The following is a 27,018-nucleotide window of genomic DNA, read 5'->3' on the forward strand; positions in this document are numbered from 1 at the left end:
TCCAGTCTTTTCCACTTTCCCATCCATCTTTGACATCTCTAGGTTTGTAGAATGCTCAACTTGATCGCTACCTTGAGTGTCACGTGATGATCTCTGGCGCTGACATCTTTTGTTCACATCTCCCCTTGGTCTGAAGGACGCTAGCCATGGAGTTACCGCTCACCTCAACAACTTAATTTAACTGAGCCCGCCAAACAAAATCACAGGCTAAATGTAGAAGGAAAGCTTTGCACTCTCAGCTAGCTTTGTTTTGGAAATTTACAGGGCTTAACAACGTAGCTGTGAGAGCATCTGTGTTTTTGGATGCATTGGAAGGTGCTTTATTCCTTGTTCTTTCTAAATATTCTTTGCATGCAGATGCCATACTTATTTATTTCCACCAATGAATATTTAAAACATTTTTAGCTTTCTTTACATGAATAAAACTTCCACAAACATTTCTACATATGTCTTTTGGGGGAACATATGAACTCCTCATACACACACACACACACACACACACACACAGGAAAATATGTGTTAGTGTAATTACTAGATCATAATACATTCATGTTGAAGCTTGCAGGTAGTCACACCCTTTTCTGAGATGCTTGCACTAAATTCTATTATTTTGTTCAATCACTATCAGCATTGTCAACCTTTTATTATAGATTGGTTTTTCTAGTGAGCATTTGGTGATAATCTTGTTGTCTTATTCACAATTTTCTGATGAGCAAAAATTTTGATAAGCATTCACTCATTTTGCTGCCTTCTGCTCCATCTTGCTATTTAGATATTTTCTTTTATGAACCAATTGTCTACATCTTTTGGCCTTATCCTTCATTCTTCTAATGGTGCCATTAAAGAGGTAATGTTAATTTTAGTAAAGCTGAATTTGTTAAGCTCCTCTTCTGGGTTAAATTTATTTTGCAAGCTGTTTACTAATCTTTTTTATACCTTTGGTCAAAAGGTCCTAACTATAGAAATATAGCATCTTAGATCTTAACAAATTTTTATTCATGTAAATTAAATCTGAATTCTCAGGTTTTTTTATGACTTCTTTGAAGAAAAAATGGGTTTCTTTGTATGTTGCAACAACTTTTTGTTAGGAAAATAAAAATTTAGGGTTTAATTCAAAGTTCTAGAAATTGAGTACATATATTTTGCTGTCCATATTCAAAGAGCTTGAAAATGATTAAAAGGTTGTTGGAAAAGTATCAATAAATATGTTGTAACATACATGTTTTTATTCTAAGAGTTAGTAAAACTGTATGCACACACATGTATCCTACATGTGTACAGGAGGAGTTTTCTCAGTAAACACAGTGAATGCTTTTGTGGTTTTCTATTACACGTATCAAAAATTTTATCTTAGGGCATTACATTTTGAAAGAAATCTAAAGAGAATATAGTGAACACTTGTGGGATCATCAGACTTTTACAAATACAGTGAAATTTATTCGTTGATTTTATAGTCCTAAAATAAGCACGTTTTTGCAAATATGTGTGTGTATGTGTGTTTGTTTCCTGCAGTGTACATTTTATGGCATAACTGACTTTAAGCACAATGAATGTTCATAAACAGTAGCTATGTTTTAAAAACAGTTGCGTATTAAATTACATGAAAAAAGAGAAAACACTATTTGGTACAGAATAATATTAATTGAGGATTACATGTGGTGAAAACTTTCATGTATCACATTTTATCTTTATAGTTTAGCTAAATGGATAAGCAGGGATTCTGGTTTCTGTGTAAAAATAACCACCAACCTTAAAGATGTTGATTTCCATAGCCCCCATACTTTTATGGCTTGCCTTTAGACCTACACCTGGATTTTCTTTGTCATGCATCACGAGATCACAGGCTACTGAAGCAGTACTACTGAATAATGCTTAAAGCCTTATCCAATCTTGGCTAAACAGATGTAATCTTTTTGCCTCTGTTGTAGTCAGTGGAAATACTAACAACAGGTTTTCGAAACTTCTTTTCTGAAAACTGAGCTCCTAGCATTGTTAATATCACCAAAACAAAAAATTCAGACTTGCAGTTTGTTACACAGTCAAAGTAGGAAAGGGGGCTGGCTGCAGAGCACAGGGAATTTCCAGAATCCCTTCAGCCTCATAGACCATCAAATGCTATTTTTCCTAGAAGTTTAGGTTACTGTGAACTGTTAAAGGTAATTTAAATAAGAGAAGTAAAGCAGACTAATAGACTTAATTCTTAATTGAATTAAAACTGTATGGATATGTTTGTTCTGTTTTTAGTGGCTTTTCATGGCCTACCACTGAAAATCAAGAAAGAACCCCACAGCCCATGTTCAGAACTCGGGTCTGCTTGCAGTCAAGAGCAGCCCTTTAAATTCAGCTATGGAGAAAAGTGCCTGTACAATGTCAGGTAAGAAGCCTTTTGTTCACAGAGAGCAGCATCCCCTTTGGAAACAGAAAATATAGAATGGTATTAAAATCTCAAGTCCATTTTATGGGTTACATCTTCATGACATAATAAGCTAATTAGGTAATGTATTCAGCAAAACTCTAAAGGCCCATCTGCCGTACAGTCACACATTTTAGAATCATTTTAAAGTAATATTTCTCATCTCAATCATTAGTTGCTTTTCTACTGTGATGATGCATCTTGGGTTTGAGAAAAGGGTCTTATTTGGCACAAGCAGCTTTTGAAGGTTCCCATCAGAATGAATGCATTATGTACTTTAGATAGTTTGTCGGAAAAAAAAAACATATAACATTTGGCAAGCAAAAGCAGTACATTAGTTATCCGACAGGCTTTACAGATGATCTATAAGATGCATTCATGGACAATTGCAATAAAACTATAATTTTATAAGGCCCAGCCAAGGCTATTATCTATTAAAAAGCCAGTTGTTCTTGAGATGATAATAAAGGGTGGTGCATTCAAAGTGCATTGTTCATTTGCTAGAAAATTTGATAACACATATGTTCATTAAAAACCCTTTGTAGTGAATTGCATGCTTTTACTTTTCATCTTGGCCTCTAATTGCATTAAAAAAAAAGTTGGCTATAGCTGTTGACTATTACTCTTGATTACAGTAGAGACTTAGTTCTTAAAGGGCGGTGGCTTGAGACCTTAGAAAAATGATTCCAAATATTTGCACTCTTTTATAAAGTGTATCAATTCAAGCTCAGTGCAGTAAGATCCAGAAGAATCTTGTGTTACTGCAAATACATCTGCCATCTTTCACATTTGTTAGATGGAAGAGGCAAGAAAATTAGATTGTGCCACCTGATGGCAACTGACCAGTGTTGAGATCTTTTCTTCCTGTTTGTTCTTGAAACTTATTGTTTTATACGTGACTTTCTAAGAGGCTCACTAGAGCCTGAAATTGTGAGGCTGCTCATTTGAAACTAAACTGTTTTTATAAAACATATCTATTCTAAAAGTGAATGACAGCATACTGAGCTCACGTAAGATATTAATATGTGTTTGGTTATTTAGTTTTGTTGTTTGCATTTTCTCCTTAAGATGTGTATAACAACATAATTATCTTAACATTGCACAATTTCTAGTCATTGAACCAGTTAGATATAGGATACTCTTTGCAATTCAGCATTGATTATTATGGTGACCATAAAAATACTGTTTTATACAATGTATCTCAGACCCATAAACAGTTGAGGACTTGGCTAACAATTTGGAGGATTTTGTAAAACCCACCATCTCTCTCAGCATATACGGTGTATACAATACATTCTGGATGGGAAAAGAAAGTATTATTTTAGGATAATTAGGAAAGCCACTTCATAAAAATGGTAGATTTTTTGTTCAAAAACATAAGTAAAGAACATAGGTAAAACCAAACACAAGACATTTTTGTTTTCAGCTTGAGAGTTTCATACATATGTACGATGCATTTTGATTAAATCTACTCTCATATTTGCTCCCATCTTCCAGTTCCTCTTTTCTCCTCCACCAATTTCCCTTCCTGTGTTCTCTATATGAGTAAAGATAGCTTTAAAGATGGACTGGATTATGTAGCACATACCTCTGCACTTCTGGAAAGCACATTTAAACATGTATATCATTTTGTTGTAGTGATAGAGGAACTGTAAGTTGTTATACATTAATTTAAAAGGAAAATATTGCTTCTAAAAGCCTATTACTATATATGTACGTACATACATACATATATACATACATTCATACATACACTTTTTCTTGAGGCTGATCTGATTGGTCAGTACAGGCTGGGGGATAGAACTCAGTCTGTAGCCAAGGTTGACTCACTGAGATTTGCCTGCCTCTGTTGCAATTAAAGTCTTGCAACACCTTAACCAGCTCTTCTTAATATTTTTATTTGAAGAGCGTATCTAGATACTAAACACAGAAATAAACCATTTTGTTGTTCAGAAAATGAAATCTGATTTTAGTAAGTGTTTTCCTTGACTGAAGACGTTAGTTCAATCATATTCCAGTAAGCTACGCATTGGAAAGCAATTGAAAGTCGTAATATAAAACAAACAGCTTACTCTTTCTGCATTTGTAATTGAGAGTGGAAGTTAGTCTATGATAATAGGATTTTATTCTTAATATTATTTTGTACTCACAATCAAAGAAAGCTTAAATATATCAGAGACATTTCAATTCGCCTCATTAGTCTTTATTATCAAGGAATTCAAGGCCAAACATCATTTAATATAAAACATCTAGAAAGGCAAGAGTATTGCCTCGAATTCCACCACAAATAAAGACAGATCAACTATGGTCTCTCTTATGAAGCTGATGTTAGGTCTTGTTTTGAGATGTAATAGAAAGGAAGAATGACGATCAGGTATTTAATGATTTAGGAAGTAAAACAGAGTGATGGGGATCCCTCAACATCCAGAGCTTCCTTTGCTAAGTTGTGTGTCTACTGAATATGTACGCTACAAATAGTCAAGTCATTACATAATTTCATATGATAGTTTCTAAGAGTGAGCATGGGGAGCTGTGAAGTTTAAAGATTCTAGAATTAAAATACAAAACCCAAAGGAGTTTAGCTCCCTCATCACTTATGTCTAAGATAAATTTTTGTAAGTTACTCCAATGCAACCTACATTCTCTTTTGTTCTCTGGGTAGTGCCTATGATCAGAAGCCACAAGTGGGAATGAGGCCCTCCAATCCCCCGACACCATCCAGCACTCCAGTGTCTCCTCTCCACCATGCATCTCCAAACACAGCTCATACTCCGAAACCTGACCGGGCCTTCCCAGCTCACCTCCCTCCTTCTCAGTCCATACCAGACAGCACCTACCCCATGGACCACAGGTAAGCTGCGGACACCGTTTCAGACAAAAAAGCAAAATTCTCCACCTGTTTCAGCTTTCGTGGTGGACGTTACCCATAGCTGTTCTAAAGATCTCTAGTGTTTTAAGGTAAGCATATTAATTCAGCACATTTGTACAAAAATATTTTCAGTAAAAGGTTGCTCTATCAATGACAAAAAGAATTTATGGAGAAGGTAATTTTCAAACAGTTTTTATAAACATTTAAATTGTTTGCTAAAATGAAATTAATCTGAACATTTCTCCTTCACTTCTCACAAATTGCTTCACTTAAACATTACAACAGATCATGCATGCATATGTATACACTGTTTTTACAAAGTTAGTAGACTCATTTTACGAGGTGACTTTTACGTTCATTCCCTTATATCGAATGGCTTAGTTCTACATATTCTTACAGAGTATAAATTATTTGCTTAATCTATTTGCTTTCCTTTTCAATGACTATTTAATGTCCATAGACTGATGACTATGGACGCTAAGACAGTGCTTCTGAGAGACAGCTGCCAAATGAGGGAGGCCTGGAATTGGAGATTGTTGTCTCTGAGCGATTAAGAAATCCAAGTTTCAATGCAGTCCTAGAAGAAGTACTTCTTTAATCCATGAATTAGAACACAGGTTTGCTCTATCCAGCTAAGTTCATCTCTTCTATTTTGTTTCCCATTACCAGTGCTGTCCAGGAAACTTTTTAACAATAGTCTCCATAGGAGAAAAAGACTTTATCTGAAATGTGGACTGAGTTGATGACAAAATACTGCTTCATGTGGAACTATCTCTGTGTTAGCCCTGAATACTAACTGGAAAGAAACATGCATCACAGACCACTATGTAGTATCTGTAGCCTGCATTAGATGCTTCCAGAAGCAGAAGTGAGAAGGAAATCATTAGGAAATTCAGACCTTAGAGTTTCTATTGTCTTTCTGTTTAAAATCAGCCTTTTATTTGAAAAAGTATACAATTAGACTCAATATAAAATTATGTTAACAAATGCACCCCAAAATGTTTTAAAAGTTTATCCATGAACTACAACCATAACTGGCTGAGATACATCACTGTAAAAATAGCCGATTGAAAGGACTCTTCCCAGTCACCAGAGGAAGCAAGTGTACCACAGGCAAATCTGAATATATAAAGAAACACTTTATACCTCAGTCTCAAATTGAGTTACTTCTTGCTGTAAAAGAATAGGATGAAATCTAATTTTCCCATGTGAAACAAAGCCATGTCCTCTTCCGTTGGCTGCCATGACCCAGTTCTCCGGAGCTTTAGTTCCTAAACACCGCCTACTGTCTTTCCTTTCTCATTCCACAGACTTGAGACGTATTTAGAGTGAAATGCTATGTGCATCTATCTGTGCAGTGATTATAAATCCAGATGAAAGAATGCCTGTTGCAAGCTAGGCCATTCAACAGGAAGGAGCACATTGTGCAATATCAGAGAAAAAGCAGGGACGACAAGCCACTATCATTGCTTTTGTCTACTTCCGAAGACTCACCCGAATTTTTCGTCACCAAGTGCCCTGCGATTCGAATGAACACTGAATTACAGGTTATGTCGTCTGCCTTCTGTGCAGGCTGGCTATCTCTAAGGCAAGGTGACTGCTGAGTAGTTAGTGCGCTTGTTTTTAGATGATCTAACTGGAGGTGCTTTGGCCAGATCCATTTTTGTCTCTCAACTTGAAGTCAAACAGTTGAGACTAAGAACAGCCGGCCCGGAACTACAAGGGGGAAGCTCGGGGTCTTTTCCCACTGCCTCCCAACTGAGTTTTGAGCATGGTACCAGCTGGCCAATCCCAGGAAAATCTCTGAAGCCTTATGTTTCAGATGAGGATTTCTTAGAGGGCTCTGGCCAACAAATGGCAGTCCCTTGGTTATAAATGGCAAATTTGCTCTGGGAACAGATCCCTTCCCCAGATAGCTCCCTCCAGCTCAGGCACCCCACCTCACTCTGGGAACAGTTTACAGCCAGCTGGCCTGCATTCTGCTTCCTCTCCTCAGCCTCAGTGCACACCTCAGGCCAGCCCTTTGGCTCGTCTTCCTGAACCCACTGTGCAAGAGACTGGTCTATTTTCTTCAGCCATGCTCCCAACGCATATACCGACTCGCCTTACCTACTAGTCCATTTCCCTACTGTCCTATAGCCACCAACTTTTCTCTCACTTTCTCCTTCCCATTGGTCAGTGGCTTACCAGAATGATACCCAAGCCATACATTCTCCCGTGAAAACATACCCCTGCTACATACATGGCCTCTTACAAGAACAAGCACAAATCACGTTGACTTTTAAAAAGCGAATAGCTTTGCTTCTTCACAATGCTTTCAGTGCGAGTGATATTAGCTTCCTTTTAAGGCTTTAGAAGGGAGCTGGCTTCTTATTTTATCTCCAAGTTACCATTTTCTGATTCACTCCTTGACAGTTCTTAATGATAATTTCTGTTTCCTTTTTTGGCTAATGAAATAAGCAAGAGAAGGGAAATGCATGCAGTGCCAGCCAGCCTCGCTGTTGGTTTCACAATATCTGAGTTTCTAAGTTTATTTTGTGCAGGTGTAAGTGGAATTTCCATGCTTCTCATGCAAGCCGGGATACCGAGAGTCAAGCCATGGCAGGGAGTACGCTTCTGAACGCTAAAGCAATTGCACTGCCATTCTTTGGCTTTTGCCTCATTTTCATTGAACGTTACTAAAATTAAATGCTAACTTTCAAAATTAAAGTCTCGGGGATGCTTTTAGTGTGTGTGTGTGTAGGGGGGTTAATAGGCTAATATTTGTTCATGGATATGTTTTAGAGGTTATTTTTTAAGCACTCCTGGGGCATTTTTAGAGTACTTTTAAATCTTTAATTAGTCCACATCTTTGTGGTGGGTCAATGATATTACAGATGAGATATACAGAACAGAACAATTATGTGTTCAGAAAATCTTTACCAAGAAGGAAGTAGCATGAGATTCAATTCCAGCTCTCTGCCTAGGCCTTAGAACTTCCTCATGCCCTCAAATCCGTGTATCTTAGGTGGCCAGCTGTGTGAGTATGCTTATTTTTTAATCAACTCAACAGACTGGAGATCATAGGATCCAGTAGATCTTGTAAGGTTTAACTGGACAGAGAGATTTATTTTTTGAAAAGAGAGCCCCCGTAATGCCAAGATTTATTTCTTACAAGAACACATTGTTAATTTGGACATTGTTGAAGAATTTAAAGGCCTACTGATTTGCGAAGAGTTTCAGCTCCCTTGTGCTTCCTGAATTTCTGAGGGTTATGGAAGGCACACCAGCAAGTAGGTCTTTGTTTGGTGGCTCTTCTGTTTGGCTGTTGATTGGTTTGGTGACAGAATTTAAAGAGAGAGAGAACACCATTGGAGATCGCATTCTGTTTTCCCTGTTTTTCCTTACTTTTTATTATTTGAGAACCCTTTCTTCCAGGAGTCATATAAATGATCCAATTAGCTGACAATTGGTTATTTTATCTGTTAGGGTTCATATTAATTCAAAACAGTTCATTGTTCTACAGCTACTGGCAGTATACCTTTAATTTCATGATATGCTGAATTGTTTGCAATGGATGGGTTAAAAGGGGAGCACACGTCATCATGTGATTTAAAACAAATCATAGCACAACTGTTCTAAGAAAGAGAAATCTGAGACTCATTAAAGCTGTTCACATTGGGCTGTCTGGTTTAAAGTGTTCACTAGCAAGTAGGAATTATATCAGTCCTTTAAAGACAACTTCTGTGTTACCATTTCATCTGAAACACACTCTCTTTTCCAGATTTCGCCGCCAGCTTTCTGAACCCTGTAATTCTTTTCCTCCTTTGCCGACCATGCCAAGGGAAGGGCGTCCTATGTACCAACGCCAGATGTCTGAGCCAAACATCCCCTTCCCACCACAAGGCTTTAAACAGGAGTACCACGACCCAGTCTATGAACATACAACCATGGTTGGCGGTGCAGCCAGCCAAAGCTTCCCCCCTCCTTTGATGATCAAACAGGAACCCAGAGATTTTGCATATGATTCAGGTATGCCCATCCTCTTATGAAATTACATGTAAATCATCTTTTCGACTCCCTTGTTGATTTGCTTAAGGTTGTCAGACTGTGTGCCTTCTGACCATTCGTTTGTAAGTGTAAAATATAGGATTTTATCCTATATTTGGTACTTTCTATGGTTGAGGACATGGGTTATTAGAAGATTTTGCCATGAGATGATGATCAAAAAAATCGTGTCTAAAATGAAACCAGTTCAAAGACAGTACAATTTATAGAATTGCACTTACTCAACTAAGAGGAGAAACTTACAATTTTTCTCTTGATCCAGTTCTTTTTCCTTTTGTATTCTGTTATGGTAATCTTATTTGGAAACAATGCTTACAAAATTCTTTGCTGGTGGTATTTACATTTGGTAAATTAAAACAATCATCAGTGGCAAAAGTTCCAGTGGTCCTAAAGTAGAAATTCTTACATATTAGAAAGAGAACAGAAAAAAATGCAGATTTAAGCTTCCTTCACTGAGTCTACCTTTGTCTCAGAGAGCTGGAAAATCTACTACATATCATCTTTCAGAGGAAAGAGATCCTCCTGAAGGTAAAGAAGCTTAAAATTGATTCCAAATGTTACTACCAGGTTTTGCCAACATTTAATTTTGAAACTCAAAAAGCTTACTCTCTATTGAGTTTTTCTGTGAAATTAGGTATTTTGAAAGATGTGTGAAGTAAAGGGTCATTTTTGTACGTTGGGCACCACACACCTGTAAATTTTTATTACTAACATTGTAGTTAGGTCCATCGCTGGTTTTAGATGTGGAGAGACTTGAGTGCAGTCCAGTTTCCTTCCATCTGGATACAAGTGAATGAACATCCTTTATGAAAGAAGTATTGTAATAACTGCTGAGTTCTGCTTAGGGGACAGAAAGCTGCTTCCAGGTTTTACTGAAGAAAACAATCTGCTTTATTGTGAAGGTCTCTTAGACTTCAGCACAGGGGAAGGACGAAAGGCATTGGCTACTCTAAAGTATGCCTCAAAAATCATGAAAACATAGTAATTCTCAACAGCCTTGAATTTCCTGTCCAACTGACTCTCCTAGGGACTGGGTAGATTCTGCTCAGGTGTGGCTACTCGAGGGCATAACATCTGTTCGTGCTTCCAGTAAGGTCGAGAGGTAAAAGGCAGAAGCAACAATCCTTAAGTTTGTATGCTAGCCCTCCCTAGGTCTGGGGCAACATTGGGCCAAGGGCTAGGAAAATAGGTAAGCTGGTCTCTGCAAAAACATTGGTTCTAACCTAGGATTAATTTTAAGAGGTTTCTTTAAAAGCTAAATTTGAACTAGACTTCTGTGTCATTTTAAAAATATGTTCTCAAAGAAGCAAAAAACAAATATTTATTTTGTAGATGTTTTGCAGTTTAGGGGGAAAACAAAACTAAGGCTATTGAATAAGGTTGTACATCTTGGGAACTTTCTTGAAATTCTTCCTAGTTATGTGAGTTTCAAGCCTCTTCATAGCTGTCCTTGGATTTCCATAATTAAATACCTTGAAAGCAGATGTTTGGTTCTCCTGTAGGTAGAAAACATATTTCAGTGTGAATTTCAAATTCTGTTAACTGCTGTTATGCTTGTCTCTAGCTATTGTTAGTTTGCTGCAGAAAAGTTTAATTAATCGATGATTTAAAGAAACCACAGATGGAAATTTTATAAGTTAGTATAAATAGTCAACCAGCGGGACTTGTATAATATGTTGAGATTTTTTCTGTTTTGCTATTGTTAAATATATAATACTAAAGGAGTAATATTGAACCTTTTTGTGATTCTCTAATTTGTTCCACATGTGTCTTCTCATGTTTATACTGCAAACACATGTATGTGTAGTATGGAATTAAGCATTTATATTTTGTGAACCAAGCAGGAAGAGATATAAGGATCCTAACGAGGCAAACATTTAAGGGGTAGTTTTGTAGGAGCTAATTGCATTTCCTATGGGTCAAATATTGTGTGACTATTAGAGTCAGCCACTGTGTGTGCCTCAAAAAAAGTTCACCTTTTACCACTAAAGTTTAACGTAATTATTCAGCATCCTGTCTTAAAAGTGTAGGTGTCTTGTGTCTTCTAAAAGTACCATGCATCTTCAACTGGCTTGTAAAATACGACTTAACATTTGAGAGATATTAATTTTATGCTATGCTATGCCCTCCCTAATTATATTTGAAAATGACACAGTTATACAACACTTCTTAATTCTAATCTCAGGGTTTTTTCTGGAAGATTCAGCTGTATTTGAATAGTTTAAACTGTAAAGGTTGAACTTGTGGGTGTGATTTAAACAGAAGAGCTTTGGGATATGACTTAGACGAGAATCATTCATTAATCTGTTAGAGTCAAAATACATTTGCTGCTATGCAGCCTATCCTTTGTATGTATCCTGTATTGCAGCCAACAGGGATGAGCTCTGGATATTTTGTTTGTCGTTAGCTCATTCATCTTTCCCGAGAGCACATTAAACAACCTTTTAGGAACTCTAATGTATTTATCATTGAATCTCCACTCTCTCTTTTTCTTATTGGTGTTGAACCAGTAGCACATTAGGAAGTACTTTATGTGCAATTTTTAAACAATATTAAAAAAAAGTGTTTTCTACGTGAATTGATCTAGAATCTGTGATTTAAAGTTATCACTTCAGAAGCATTCTGGGATACTTTATTGCTTAATTCAATGTACTATAAATGTTGTGACAATAAACGATGTCTTCAAAGAGAAAAGACAGCATGATTGTGCTCTAATAAAACCTGACATTAATTATGACATGGGAAATGGTAGGTCTATTAGTTATAATTATAATTACAGGAATGCAATTTTAACTGCCGAATATTTAAGATAAAAAATTCAAAATATTATGTTATTAGAGTAGAAATCGTTATTCGAGGAGGGAAAGTGGGGGGGAAAGTTGGATCAGACAGAGAAGAGAAAAGAAATAGATATTCAGGAAGCCTGTTTTTTAGGCCACACACTGTGGCATAGTCACATCATGGCACTATGTTGGAAAGGTAATGGAGTACGTCTACTCTGTTGATTTGTTTCTCTTCATTAGCCAGATAGTGCTGTGTAAAGCACCACACAGGTTTTTGTTAGTTTATTAGTTGCCTTCTAAAATTAAATGTATATACAGCACTCACTGGACAAGAAACTGTATAGAGTTAGGATGTATGGAATGCTTCATTTGGAATGTGTAAAAGAGTACCTCTATGCAGCCTCCTACTTTCATAAATGTGTCCATTTTTGTAACTATGTCATGTTAGACGGCCAGTGAGACTTTATTATTCATATCTTTTTGCTTTTGAGACCACCTTGCTGTGTAACCACAGTTGGCCTGGGTCTTACAGTATTGACCAAGTTAGCCTTGAATTTGTCATAAGCCATCCTTCATCCTTCTCAGCTTCTTCAGTACATGGTATATATATGGTTTTTCACTGTATTTGTTCAGAATAAAGGTGAGTCTGTTACAAAATTTTGTATTTTAAATGAGGTAAATACTTACCGTAATCTGGATGAAGAACTTCTATACGATTGAAGGCTCTCTCTAAGATCCAGGGTTTAGAAAAGCATCATGTGTTTTCAGATTTTGGAGCTACACTTCCCTAATTTAGGAAATCATGCAGGCCAGTGATCAAATTTTACTTGAATTTTAGGTGTTCACTGCTTGAAGGTAGCAAATTATAAGATCCCAAATCCTATAAAAGATTAAGGTTTAAGATTAAGCTTTACTATCTTTTTTTTTTCTCTTGCTTTTTTCCTTTTCGTAACAAATTTATCTCAAACTTTCTTTTTCTCTTTTGAGATAGGGCCTTACTATGCAGCCCTACATGGTTTGGAATTCACTATGTGAATTCGATGATTTTTCGGATATCTGCCTCCCAAACACTTCGATTAAAGACATGTGTCACCTTGCCTAGCTCCTCAAACATTTTTAGGAATTGAGTTTATCAGGGCTAGAGATGTGGCTCAGGTGTTGAGAGTGCTCACTGATTCTGCAGAGGCTGTGGAGTTGGTTCCCAGCCCCTCCACTGCAGTACACAATTGCCTATAACTCCAGTTCTAGGAGATCCAAAGTTGTTTTCTGACCTCTGTTGACATCAGATACACATATGGTAAACATACATATGTGCAGGCAAATCCTCATACACATAAAGTAAAAGAAATCTTGAAAAAAATGTGAGTTTATCAAAGTTTGCTACCTCTTTATAAAAAGTGCTTCTGGCAACGGCTCAATAATAATTAGAAGAAAGACAAGCAGATGAATAGCCCACTAGCTACAAGTCCTTTGTATGTAACTTGATTTTGTCTGAGTCCTCTTACCAGACTTCAGTCTTTCATTTTAATATCCTGGTACATGGTACATAGAGTGGAGCTGAAGCAGGCTTGAGACTTCTGTCAGCTCTGCTCATTTTTACACGAGCAAACTTGTGAGGTCCTGCATCCTGAAACAGATGTCAGCAAACCCTTGAAGAAATAGTACACCCCTCTTTTGATTCACTGCAAACCCATCCATTCTTCACCTCAGCACCCTCTCTCATGTTCCCCAAATATGTCTTTATCACCTAAGAAATTTATAAAGGCTTATTTTCTGTCATTAGCTAGTAAAAATATGATGTGTAGGCAGAGAAATGGGAAAATAACTGACATACGTGTCTAGTATTTCCATGGGCCTCAGCTGACATTTTAACAAAGAGCTCTGAATCCTCTTCAAGTTCAGAAATGGGCCTAGCTGAGGCTGCGTATGTCCTGAGTACTGGTCTGGGTTTTGTTGTGTTGGTGGCTCGTCCTCCTAAGCGTTTAGACAGACAGCAGAGAAGTGAGATTTAAGTCTGTGAGTATAGCTTGGGCTTCCACCTGCAGAGTTTAGAACATGGTTTTAAGTTGAAGCTTTATATAGTCACAAAGTCATTGGCTAAGGCAGTAAGAACAACGGCTATTTGTGTCTTAATAGACGTACAGAGGCCTTTATGTATTTGGAGATAATAAATACATAAAGTTGTCATAATAGTAAAGTTGTCAGCAACTTAATCCATTGACTAAACTTGTAAAACACTAAAGAAAAAAAATTAATAAAATTAAGAGGCTTACATCTGCTCACAGTGTGTCTTCGGAGTATGAATACCCTCATTGTTGCCCTTTAACAATCTCCCAGAAGTCTGTCATCAGTGACAGCAAGCCTAACACAAACAACTGGAGAGGAGGAAGGATTTACTTTGGATCGAGCTTTCAGAGCTGTCAGGCCGTAGTCCTTGGCAGTGTTGATTCTTGGTGAAACAAGACATCAGTGGAGTGGGGGTGTGTGGGAGAGGCTGGGCTGCTCATGGCCCACAACCACCACAAAGAGATGGGAAGGGGGTGGCTGGACACCAGATATAACCTTTAGAGTTTCTCCTTGGGAGACTGAGAGGTAACTGAGATTTCCTCTAATTCCTAATTTCTACAACCTCCCAAATAACACTCACAGCAGAAGACCAAGTCGTCAATACTGGAGCCCATAGGGCGACATGCGTGCTTCAGTCATAGCATACACACACACTTACTTTAAAAGAACTTATTATTTGCTTACAGAAAGAGACATATATACTTATATCATTGGCAATTCAGTGATTTCTTACTGAGGAAACCATTTTGAGTCATTTTGAAAAATCAAATCAGAATTGGGACTCTATTTAGAGAGTCCAGTGAGCAAAGAGGTGGGATGTGTTTTTGTGCCATGAGAGTGCATCCTTCCTACTGGACACTTTCTCTGACGAGCTACACAATTGTCTCCATTTACTTCCTTGTTGGTAGAGTGGAACACCTAAAATAGAAAAAGGCACACATATCTAGAACTTTCTCTTTAAAGAATTAGGGAGGTTTCTTCATGGATGATGAAATTATACTTCTCAGCACATTTAGAAAGAAAATATAAGTAAACCATGCTTAGTATGTTTAACTTTTATAGCTGTGTACCTTAGTAGTAATACAGTGTTATGGTGTGCATATCTTTGTGCGCATGCGACTGACAAGGAATTGAAGTTCACAGCCACTTCCCAGAATCACAGGAAAGAATCCAACCCTGAACATGACCACAATTCAAACTTTGAATTATAGATCCTACTGAGTGCATACTGCTCTGGTGGCATCACGAAGTTAAGGTTAAGTAGGAGATTATTCTTATTTCAGTATAGGTACTGGATGTATATAGCAAAGCAACTTGTATATATTTAAATACCCATCTCCAAATAGTTGTTAGGCTGTATTCCATAAACTGTTTTAATTAAGCTTTAAGTGTATTGACTCATAGAGTTTATGTAGCACATGAAATTCTTAAAAATATGAAATCATGTTGGGTCTGGTGATACATTACCTTGAGTTCCAGTACCAAGAGGCAAGAGCAAGCAGGACAGACTTCGAGGTCAGCCAGGTCTATAAAGCAAGCCTCAGGCCATCTTGGTTATAAGTGAAACCATGTCTTTAAAACAAACAAAAACAAAACACAGAAAAATTTTTTAAAAGACTTAAAATTGTGTATATTTATTCATTAACAGTATTCCATACTGTGGGTTAATTTCTTCCCATGTAATTTCTTCAATTATTTAAATCTTGAGCCTCTAAGATAAGCCCATATTATTTTCTAGCATTTGGTTTGCCTGTTATCAGAGGCTGTTGTTATTTAAATCCTGAACTGTCATAATGCCATAGTAAGAACAAATTTAAAACAGACGGTCCTCCTTCTGATTGCCTTGACCCTCTCCAGGCAAGGCCGTGCTTCCCTAGTGAGTTACTCAGGTGTGAACACAGGGCCTGTTGATTGCAAGTATATTCCTATGTGGGTTCAAGTAACCAGAAGATAGACATGCTTTCTTCCGTTGTCCAGAAAGCGGGTAATACACGTGTCACACTGTCTAGGTTAGAACTGGATCTTTCCAAATTCATCCTTGTGATTGCTTAGATTAGATCACTTTGAACATTTCTATTTTTGGTCATTTCCAGTGCAACTCTGATTATGAGTCTATAAACTCTGGCTTTTTGTACCTGAGATGTGGCACTCCCAAAGGTTCAGCTCTGTTCTCTCGGAAGCATCGTTACTTAAGGCCACTTTCCTCTCATGAAATGCTTGCTGCCACTTATTTCCCCCTTTTCTAACTTTTAATGTTGTTGCTTAAAGCAATGCAAAACGAGAAGCGCTTGGGAATGTTAAAGAAGGAACGCTCCAGCGTCCAATGACAGTTTTCTTTTACTCAACCAGTTGTTTGTGGACAAGTAGCGCTGATGTTTTAGGTGCTTCAGTTGTGAAAAGTGACAGTGGTATTTACTTAATTGATCTCATTATTATAATAGTTGTCATGGATCAGGCTCACAAGTTGACTTTGCTTTTAATTGCCTAACATGCATGATGTGGGTTTCTGTCATTTGATGCTGTTTAAAGTAGCAACTCTCCCAAACCACACGATACTAGCCTATGCTATCAGTTTTTCTAAGAAATGCTTCAATATACTCTAAATCTACAGTTACTGTAAGTGGCCTTGGCGAGTGATTTGATTTGAGAATTGAGACTACAGTCTGGATTTACTCTTCATGCATTAACACAGGTCAAATGGACAGGGACTGCATTTTAAGTCAGTAATGGAAGGCTGAAGGCTGTCTTAAACCAATCATATCAGTTTTACCCATGACTGATTGATCCCTAGGGGCAGAGCCTTGTAAGCATTTCTTTTCCATGAATGGACTCCATAGAGCCTCGAGTTTCATTCATAAAATGGAGACTGAAAGGAAACACACACACACACACACACACACACACACACACACGCATATATGCAGAAGCACACACAGAGCCTGACTCTCTGGAATGTCATTTATAAAGAGCTGGAGGGTGTAGGGTTCCATCAGCTGCTGCTTTTGCCAGTTGACTGGAAGTAATGATTAATGTTCATTGGTCCTGCTTGTGTGTAACCTGACACCATTTATGGCTTTCCAGAGTTCCTAATGTATGGTGAATGAGAAGACAACATTCTCAAATCAGAAACATAAACAGGAACTGGTGGGTCTGAATTCCATTCAAATATGTCATCTCAGCCCCACTGTGTTTGTCTAACTTGGATTTTACAGGCAGGAAAGGGGGAAGGGAGGGATAACACACTCCTTAGCTGGACTAGTTTGGAAAGGGGAACTTGACAGGGGTGGAGTATACTTTTATAGTGTGTAATTTATGATTTCATTTCAAACAAAACACCCAGGACACTTAGGCTTTACGTTGCTTACCACCAGTGGCTGAAATGAAAGTGTAACTGTTTTTATAAGTTGAGCTGAGATTTGAAATTAAATGAAACAGTTTAAAGACCATTGGCTATCTCTCTGTGTTTGGTTGTGTGTTTAGTGAATGTGAAAAAAACAGGCAAAAGATTGCTTTCTTTTTTTTTTGTCTTCTTTTCAAAACAGTGTGTGTATGTGTGTGTGTGTGTGTTTGTGTGTGTGTGTGTTTGTGTATGTGTGTCTGTACACATATATCTGTGTATGCTCATTGAAGTATATGTCTTTGGATTGTAAATATTCTTAAAAAATGTTTTGGAGCTCAAATATTTCCATACTCAAATGAATTAGCTCGGTAAGAGGAGGAATGAGTTTCATAACTTGAAATAACTTAAAAAAAAAATTGTGTTGGGCCAGGCAGTGGTGGCACATGCCTTTAATCCCAGCACTTGGGAGGCAGAGGCAGGTGGATTTCTGAGTTCAAGGACAGCCTGGTCTACAGAGTAAGTTCCAGGACAACCAGGGCTCCACAGAGAAACCCTGTCTTAAAACAACAACAACAACAACACCAAAAAAATAAAAGAAAGAAAGAAAGAAAGAAAGAAAGAAAGAAAGAAAGAAAGAAAGAAAGAAAGAACGGAAGGAAGGAAGGAAGGAAGGAAGGAAGGAAGGAAGGAAGGAAGGAAAGGAAGGAAGGAAGGAAGGAAAGAAAGAAAGGAAGGAAGGAAGGAAGGAAGGAAGGAAGGAAGGAAGGAAAGGAAGGAAGGAAGGAAAGAAAGAAAAAGAAAGAAAGAAAGAAAGAAAGAAAGAAAGAAAGAAAGGAAGGAAGGAAGAAATTGTGTGGGGTTAAATAGACACTTATTTTCATTGGGTGTGTGTGTGTTTCTATTTAATTGCTTTTCATAGTGCTTTGTACCTTTCTTAAAGACAGGTAATTCAAATGAATAGGGAAATACTCAAAAAGCAAAATAAAGCTGCACAATCGGCATTCCTATGACTGTTATTATTTAATAGGCCCCTAACTTTGATTTTGACTTCTCTTTGTGTGTGAGCCCTAAGAACTTATTGTGTTATTTGCATGATCTCCTTTTTATTTATGGTCAACATTAAATAGTAAAATCACCCAGTTGGTGTGACATTTGAAAAATACTAACTCCTGGGCCTGGTATCTGTTTACCATTTGTATCTTATGGAGTAAGCTTTGCAAATTCTTTTGCCTCCCAACTTACTTATTTGCAAAGGGGGCCTAGTGTTTTTGTAAAGATGAAATAGGTTCATGCTTAATGCTTAAGCATTGCCTAACACAGTGTCCAGCATAGATCAAAACAAATGACACTGATGCAAGATAGTCACTGACATTTTTTTTTATTGTGATTTCTCTAGATTTCTTCAAATACTATGAGTCTTTCAAAAAGGTGCCATAAACCCATCCTCAGGCTAGAGGATAACATAAAGTATGTGAGATATTCTACCAGCGTCATCATATATGAATCCAGTGTGCTGTGTCTGACATAGTTCAAGCTAAACTCTGTTACTTGATCCATTTTTATTGGAAGCAAGCAGAACAAATTATCTGAATATGGTAGGACTCCCAGGAAAGATGAAATCGAGAGGGAAAACTCTACCTCCAATACTCTTAAATCATCCAGCTTCCAATGGGAAACAAATCAGGACAGACTGGGTACTCAGTATCAAATTCTTCACTGCAGGCTATTGTTGTGAATCATTGGGTCTGTCAATGACATTGGTTCTCACGTTTACTTTTAACTGTCAGACTATGTGTTAACTGGTGAACTATGGTGTTATCACATAAATACCCAAAGTCACAATATGCTTGTGTCTTCTGCCACTTTCACTTTATTTTTTATCAGCTGAATAAAATTACAACCCTATAAAATTTAACAAAATCCTAGGTTTAGAATGTTCATAAGCTGTTTAGACCCGCTTATGTTTTGTGTGTGATACTGTCCAAAAATAACTCGGAAGCTTATGAGAAATATTTGCAGTTTCAGAGGGAAAATCATATGCGACTCTGGGTCACTACACTGCCATTGTGTTTCAGAAACACTGAGTTCTCTTCACTGCAATATCCCTTCTTTGTTCCTTGGTTTTGCCAACAGTATGATTATTAGGAATGTTTGTAGTCCCCTGCCTCTTTTTAGAGAAGAGTCTGTCAGTGTAGGTTTAGTTTATTTGCCTAAGTTTGCTGAAATAGAAATATCCCAAAGTGTGGATGAAACAATACTGAATTTATAACTTCCCTCTTAAAACTTAAGCCATGGCCAAGTCCAGTATTTTCTTTTTTACTCTACATTTATTTTATTGTATGTTTATGAGTGTTTTACTTTCACAAATACCTGTGCCTCATCCTCAGGGAGGTCAAAAGAGGGTGTTGGATACACTGAAATTGAAATTATGGATAGTTGTGAGCTACCAAGTGCATGCTAAGAATTGAACCTAGGTTCTCTACATGAACAAAAGATTTGCTAAAGCACTGACTCTGAAACACTTCTCCAGCCCTTTTGCCACCTCTTTAGACTGTTCTGTTCAGGCCTTTGTGACTGAGAACCAGGAGGTCCATAAAAATTCCCTGTTTCAACTCCTTGTTTGTCTTCTTTCTCATGTGATTCTAGACATACTACTGCTGGAACTTATTCTAGACTTAATAGCTTGCAGATTTCTTCAATATAGAATAAATTATTGGTACCAAAGCATCTTTTCATCACCATGACTTTTTGGAAACTATAAAATGTAGTTTTCTTAATTAACTATGTCAAGTTCATTCATGCATCAAATGTAAAAGCAGAGTCCAGGGTAACATGGGTGTTTTTGTATTTGCATTTACACCTATCTTTATGACACATGTGTTCTATATGCCCTGGACACCCTTTGGGTTTTTAACATTCTATGTAATATTAGTAGAAAGTGGGAAGAAACAAGCCCAAACCAGGAAAGTAACAGTTAAAAAGCTGACGGGGATGTAAACATTGGAAGAATAAAGTACTAATTGGTGTCATAAGTTGTTATTATAGTTCATGTCAGGATATTTTTCTTGAGCCAAGAACTTCCTGCATGCCAGGCAAGCACCCCACCATCGTGTATATCATCAGCTACCCCAGAATTTAACACACATATTTTCAAAAATTTGTTGTTTAATAATACTAACAAAAATGGTTAAATCTTCCAGGTTTGCATTGAAGTGGACACACACACACACACACACACACACACACACACACATCTTACAAAGTAGTTAATACTTTCAAATGGATGGAATACATCATTTTGACTCTATATTTATCATTTAAAAAGTTCTCCCATTATTCATGTGTGTGACCCCAGTACTGGGCAGGGTCAGTTACCAAGACAAGATGAGACCCTGTTTTAAAAGTGAATGAATGAAAATTCTATGATGGCTTCACGTAGTCATATCACCCCTACAAGGAGTTAAAATGTACAGTCAGGCAGGTTTTTTGCATTCTAATTTAAATTAAAGCAAAGGCACAGTCTTGAGTTACTCCTACTTTACTGGGATTTGTCTTCTACCTTAAGACATTTGAAAGCTTAATTAAGTTGTGCGTTGATTACGACTGCAGGAGTCTAAGCAGGAGCATCCAATGAAGGAGACTGCTTTTCCTACCTCCTTGTTTGGTTTGCTATATGAGGTAATCCCGCTTTTACACACTATTTGATAACAAAGCAGTTTCAACCACCACTAAAAATGTCCTAGACAATTGTGACAAATCTTTCCTGTCTGAACCTGGTGTACCTTTTGGAGGCTTAGACAAATGATAGCCAAAGGGGAATTTTCATTTTGTAGAACTGAGCAGCAAATATGCAAATTAAAAGAGAGTCTGGCATATGACATGTGCAAATTCAGAACCGTACTTGGTAGTCAAACCTTTGCTAAAGCAGCCCAGATCCAAACTATATTTTTCCAGTACAGCTTTACATTGTTAGGCAAAGAGGGAAAAGCAGTTTTGTTCAAAGTTTCTTGCTCAGGTATCCTGAGATGGTATCACTTCAAGTATGATACCTTTAGGAGTGATACTACACGAAGCCTAACCCAAGAGGGCAGTTTGGAGAGTTAGCCTTCTTTGTTCTTGACTCCACCCATGCATCGGCCAAGCCTTGAGTTGCCAGTGACATTGCACTGCTTTGAATTTTTACAGCATATTAGATCAGCTTTCATCACCACAAGAGCTCATCTGTAACAAATTACAGGCGCTGTGATTTCTGTGAGCTGATTTGGTCAACACTAATATCGTGTTTTAGAACGCTTTGATCCACAAGTTTCTACAGCAATAAAAACCCTTTGTCCTAAATTCAATTTCTATAATCCAATTTATAGACTGACTTTTAAACTTCATAGGCCAGTGTTATTTGAGAACAAACAACAAGGGTTAATATTGGGGGAAAATGAAATTCAAAGAGAGATCCTTGAATATTTAAAATGTCTGATAGAAACTCTGGGTTAATCGTGAATTCATGATGACTGTTCAATCAATATATTTTAGATACCATAGATTAAAAGGTGAATTTACAGAGACTATTCCAGAGTAAATTCACTAGTAACCAGAAAAACAACTAGTTCACGAGACTTAAGAACAGTAAATTAAGATATTGAACAATGCATTTATATTCTAAATTCTTACAGTCTGTATATGCTGAGATGAAGTATCACTTCATATCAAGATACATATACAAGAAACTAAAAAGAGCTGCCTTCTTCCTCTTTGCCTTATAATGTAAAGCTCTGCTGGAAAACACATTAGTGATCTGGACAGCTTTACTAAAGGGGCAATATTACATACAACTTACTCCATATGTTCCTCTTTACAACCCTTTTAAAATTGTCAGTTGCATTCCCATTTTACAGATGAAAAAGTTGAGAAAAGAGCTGTTCACCATCCTACAGAAAGCTATACTCCCATGAAATGAGAGAGCTCAGACTTGAATTTGCAACTAGTAGATGACAACATGGTCACTGGCAAGCACTGTGCTGTGCTGGTCATCCTAAAATTATAACCAGAGGATGCCATATAGGATAGTATAAATGTCCTGCCATCCGAGCATGTTTCCACAGACCAGGCTACAGTTGATGGTTGCTCATGCATTGTACTTTCTTCTACAAGTAAAGTGGAAGGCTCTGCACAGCGACACCTCTGTCCCTGTCACCCAATGTCTACCTTTGAAGTCACCACTTAGCCAGTTTGGTTCTTTGAGTTGAGCATTTAGCAAAGGTTCAAATGTAATGCCAAATCGCACCAGTTGTACTTTTTTTTATTAGATAAGGTAGAAATGAAAGCAGCAGGCAATTTAATTAGCAGTAATTTTTCTGGGCAAGTCATTACTTTGATGAACTTCAGAGCAATGTTTACGGCCCCTAATTAACCATGTTAGTCATTTGATTGAATAATCACTTTGGAAATGTTTCTACAATTTGATTAGAGTCTGACCCACTCTGATAGTCATAAATTAACTGTTATCACTTTAGAATAACATGACTTTAGTTATTCTATGTGAATAAACCTTCTATCCCTGTCCTTTATCTAAAAAAAAAAAAAAAAAAAAAAGAATTCTGGCTTCTCTGGACTATATAAATGGCATTCATATTAAGGGCAGAGTAGATTTTAAAATGCTAGCCAAGGTCTTGCCTTTTAAAAATTAGTTGTTAATTTTATTTGTTCTCATGTAGTAAATGGTAAGAATTGGAAAAGCACAATTTTCTCCATAAATTGCCACTCATGCCCTTGTAAAAATGTAAATCATACTTTGTTCTTTGGAGAACTGTAATGAAGATTCTGGCCTCAGCCTTATTATGTGTCACTGGCTTTTAAATACATTTAAAATTTATTTAACTAGAGTTTTAGAAACATCTATTTAAAATATGTAGATGAAGAGCTACAATTCTTGAAGAACATTACAGTGTAAGAGAAGCAACAGAGACAGCAGCTACTTTCTAGATGCACAAGGATTAGACTAACTGTACATAAAGTATCTCTGACATTTGGGTTTGGTTTTCCAGGATTATGATAATTTTACACTATGTTAGAACACTCTCTGAGTATCCTTCAGCCTTGAAATCTGGGTTTCACAGAAATGTTTGAGTGCCCTCCTGGCCCTCCTTTTTCCTCGTGCTCTGGGATGGAAAGTGTATCTTTACACTTTATGGAATAGACTTCAGCCTCTGTCTTTTCCTCTAATGGTCTCCAGAGCTGCCAGCTGTTTTTATAGCCGTACCCCAGGTGTGTAGCAGTCAGAGTATTTTTGTGGCATGGTGACATCAGTACAGCAAAAGGCTTGCCTCCGAGCAGCTGTTGCAATGCCTGCAATCATTTACACTGTCCCTTCCAGGCCCAGCTGTTTTGAGGGACCTTTTGCCTGGCAATAGATCAGAATAACATTAAAAATTCATGTGAAGCTTGGTCATTAGTTTGAAGTTGGGATAAAGTGGCTTGCTAACTATTCAGCCAATTATCAATACTGTCAGGAAGAGAAGCACTTTACCTTCCTAGATTCAGAATTATGTACTACGTAATAAATTATATGAACCACGTTATAGAAAAATGTGTGTGTGTGTGTGTGTTTTATACTATCCTAATCATGTAAGCTCAGATTTATTATGTACTTTCATTTTATGTAGGTATTTAATTTTACATTTTTGATGCTGGAGATTGTACCTAGGGACTTGCACATGCTGTGCAAAGGGTTCTACTACTGAGCTACTTGGCCAGCCTCTTACCTCCTTGGCTCTAATTGTTTTTCTTGCTTTTGTTTCTGAGAAAGAGTCTCTGTGTAACTCAGACTGGTCTCAACTTCACAATCTTTCTTCCTCAGCCTCTTGAATACTAGGATTATAGGTGGGTACCAACAAATCCATACTTTTTAAAATGTTAGAATTATGGCTTACTGGAAAGATCTTTTAGATTAAAACCATATGGGTTAAAATATTTTTATGGTAAGAAATTGCTCATATTTTTGTTGACATTAGACCAAAAAAATTATCATTTGTCATCAGACCCCTGGCTAAAAAAATACTGACTTTGAATGTGGAAAATTCTAGACCAAGGAAAAAACCAAGCCAAATAAAAGGTACTGATTGCCCATTGTTACAAGGAGTATGTAGATAAATACGTCTGAAGAGAAACGGCCTTTATGATTCATTCCTTAAGATTAGTATATTTTAATTACAGGCAGTGGGAAAGTGGAAATATTTTTTATTGAATAGTACATTTGTGGCACACATTTAGGGTTTTTTTATGTTGCTAAAAACCTACTAAAACGTACAGACGATCTAATTGGCTTGATCTTAAATATTAATACATTCAAGGATAGGGCTCAGTTGGGGAACCTGATACTTTCTGTTTTGAAGAATTAATTTTAAGGAAAATGTTTTAAAATGAAGTACAAAAATAGGGATTGGGGCTCAGAAGAGACTGCTAAAATATGGGTAGGCCTATATACTGGGGGCTGCTGTACATCTGTCTCTGGTTTCAGAATGAATCCATTCTCTTCACCAGGGAGCTGGGGAGCTGTAGTAGATGTCAGGGACCCTCTCTCAACCCTTTATTTTGTAGCAATACAGGTAAAGGAAGGTTTGTGCAAAATTTATGTATCTTATGTAATAGTAAGGACTTGATGTTTAATCCTTTGTCTCCTGCTCCATGTTTATTTCACTTTTCATATCAAAAGCATTGAATACGTTCAGTTCTGAGTCAGCACCTGAGCCAGGTCCACAGTGAGCCACTTTGCTTTCTCTTCCAGAATCCCTGGCCTTGTAGGGGAGACTTTTTCTCGGCACAGGCATTGTGAAATTGCTTATTATGTACCGTCCCGTCGTTGACTTTGAACATGATCTATATTCTTAATAAAAATCAAAAGCCAGACATGCTCTTATCTGAGAAAAACAGTTCAAAATTATGAAGATAATTTATGAGATTTTATTATTCTGTCTTTTCTTAGTAATTTCTGTCTACTATTTGTGAAGTCACCGATGACAGAACCGTTTAGCACTGTGCATAGAGAGAATACTGTGTGATATATAAATTCATTCCACTTGCCCTTAAACATACTGGTGTGACATCCATATGATATTGCTGAACTTCAGAGTTGAGTTGGTAAAACACTGTTGATCTGCTTACTGAAGAGAGTTAACCTCTACTCTGATCCATTTAGCTTTAAGTTGTTGGAGGCCCACTGAAAATGTTCTCCTCATTCTGACAGACTTGATCATTGACGCTCTTGAAGTTTCTGCTCTGTCCTATGAACCTTTGACCTGCTCTTGCCTTCTAACCAGCCTTTCTACGACACATTTTGTTTCTTCTTTCAGAAGTGCCTAGCTGCCACTCCATTTATATGAGGCAAGAAGGCTTCCTGGCTCATCCAAGCAGAACAGAAGTTAAGTTCTCTATTTTGTACAATTGTTAATAAGTAAAATTAAAAGTAATCAGACATTCCAAATATGGATCCACCTTACTCATTCATTGTGTGGTTTGGGGAAATGCAGTTATGTTCCTAAAACAGGATATATATATATATATATGTATATATATATAGTTTGAGGTGATAGAAGATGAGCAATGACAGAGTACTTGGCCAATGTACCCAAGACCTTGGGCTCAGTCTCCAGCAAGGCGACATAAGCACACACCCCGCTCTATTGCTTGAAGATTAAAGGACAGTGTTTCCCATCTTAGTAGCTTGTGCTTGGTTCTGAGCATGAGTCTTGTCCATACCCCCTGCTGTGTTCTGCTACCAACTTGCAGTCTTTCAACTAGAAACAGCTCCTTACAGATGACCCACCTTACTGCACTCTACTGACATGCATCTTAGAAAATATTCAGCTATGATCTTATAAGCCTAAGTCACAGGTTGAAGTAAAACATGGCAGTGTGATTTGGCCTTTCAATGTCCTGAATTTTGTACCTTTTGGAAAAGTGATTAATAAGAATGGGTTCACATAAACTGTGTAGAGACAGAATTTTTATTATTTCAGGTAACCACAGTAGAATACTCTGCTCTAATAGACTCTGACATCTGCAAAGTAAGAGACAATGATTATCTGGAAATTATCTCCACTGAAGGATTCCTGGAACTATGTACATGTTTCTTCAGTAAAATTGCCATAGATACTACCTTTTTAGTTAGGATTAGTATTCATGATTTTATATGAATGATATTAATAGACATTTAACTGATAGCAGAAGACAGTACATCTAAAATACTGGAGACGAAAAGCTTTGCACCAACGCAGTGTAGTTATTCTTGATAATATTATTAATATTATAAACCTGCCATAGAGATCCTTCTATTTGAGAAATAAGCTATGGTTAAATTGTATACAATTTCTTCCTATAAGTAAAGGTGACAATTAGGTGAATCAAGTATATATGAAAGAGAGAAGAATTATGAGAAGATATAATTTATTTTTTTACTTTTAGCATGAGGTGAATTATTTTACAACTCAAAACAAAACTCAAAATG

General features: G+C 37.1%; 1 protein-coding gene across 1 annotated transcript in view; it reads left to right on the forward strand.

Annotated features, from left to right (window-relative positions):
- Positions 1 to 27,018, forward strand: part of Etv1 (ETS variant 1) — an 85,981-nt gene that overhangs the window by 45,027 nt on the left and 13,936 nt on the right. Inside the window, exons 6-9 of the mRNA XM_028768822.1 lie at positions 2,245 to 2,374; positions 5,076 to 5,264; positions 9,046 to 9,293; positions 25,865 to 25,933. Of these exons, the coding sequence (XP_028624655.1) occupies positions 2,245 to 2,374; positions 5,076 to 5,264; positions 9,046 to 9,293; positions 25,865 to 25,933 (636 nt within the window). The remainder of the gene's footprint in view (positions 1 to 2,244; positions 2,375 to 5,075; positions 5,265 to 9,045; positions 9,294 to 25,864; positions 25,934 to 27,018) is intronic.

The sequence above is a fragment of the Grammomys surdaster genome, unplaced genomic scaffold (assembly GCF_004785775.1).
Source record: "Grammomys surdaster isolate TR1022 unplaced genomic scaffold, NIH_TR_1.0 188, whole genome shotgun sequence".
Classification (NCBI taxonomy): domain Eukaryota; kingdom Metazoa; phylum Chordata; class Mammalia; order Rodentia; family Muridae; genus Grammomys; species Grammomys surdaster.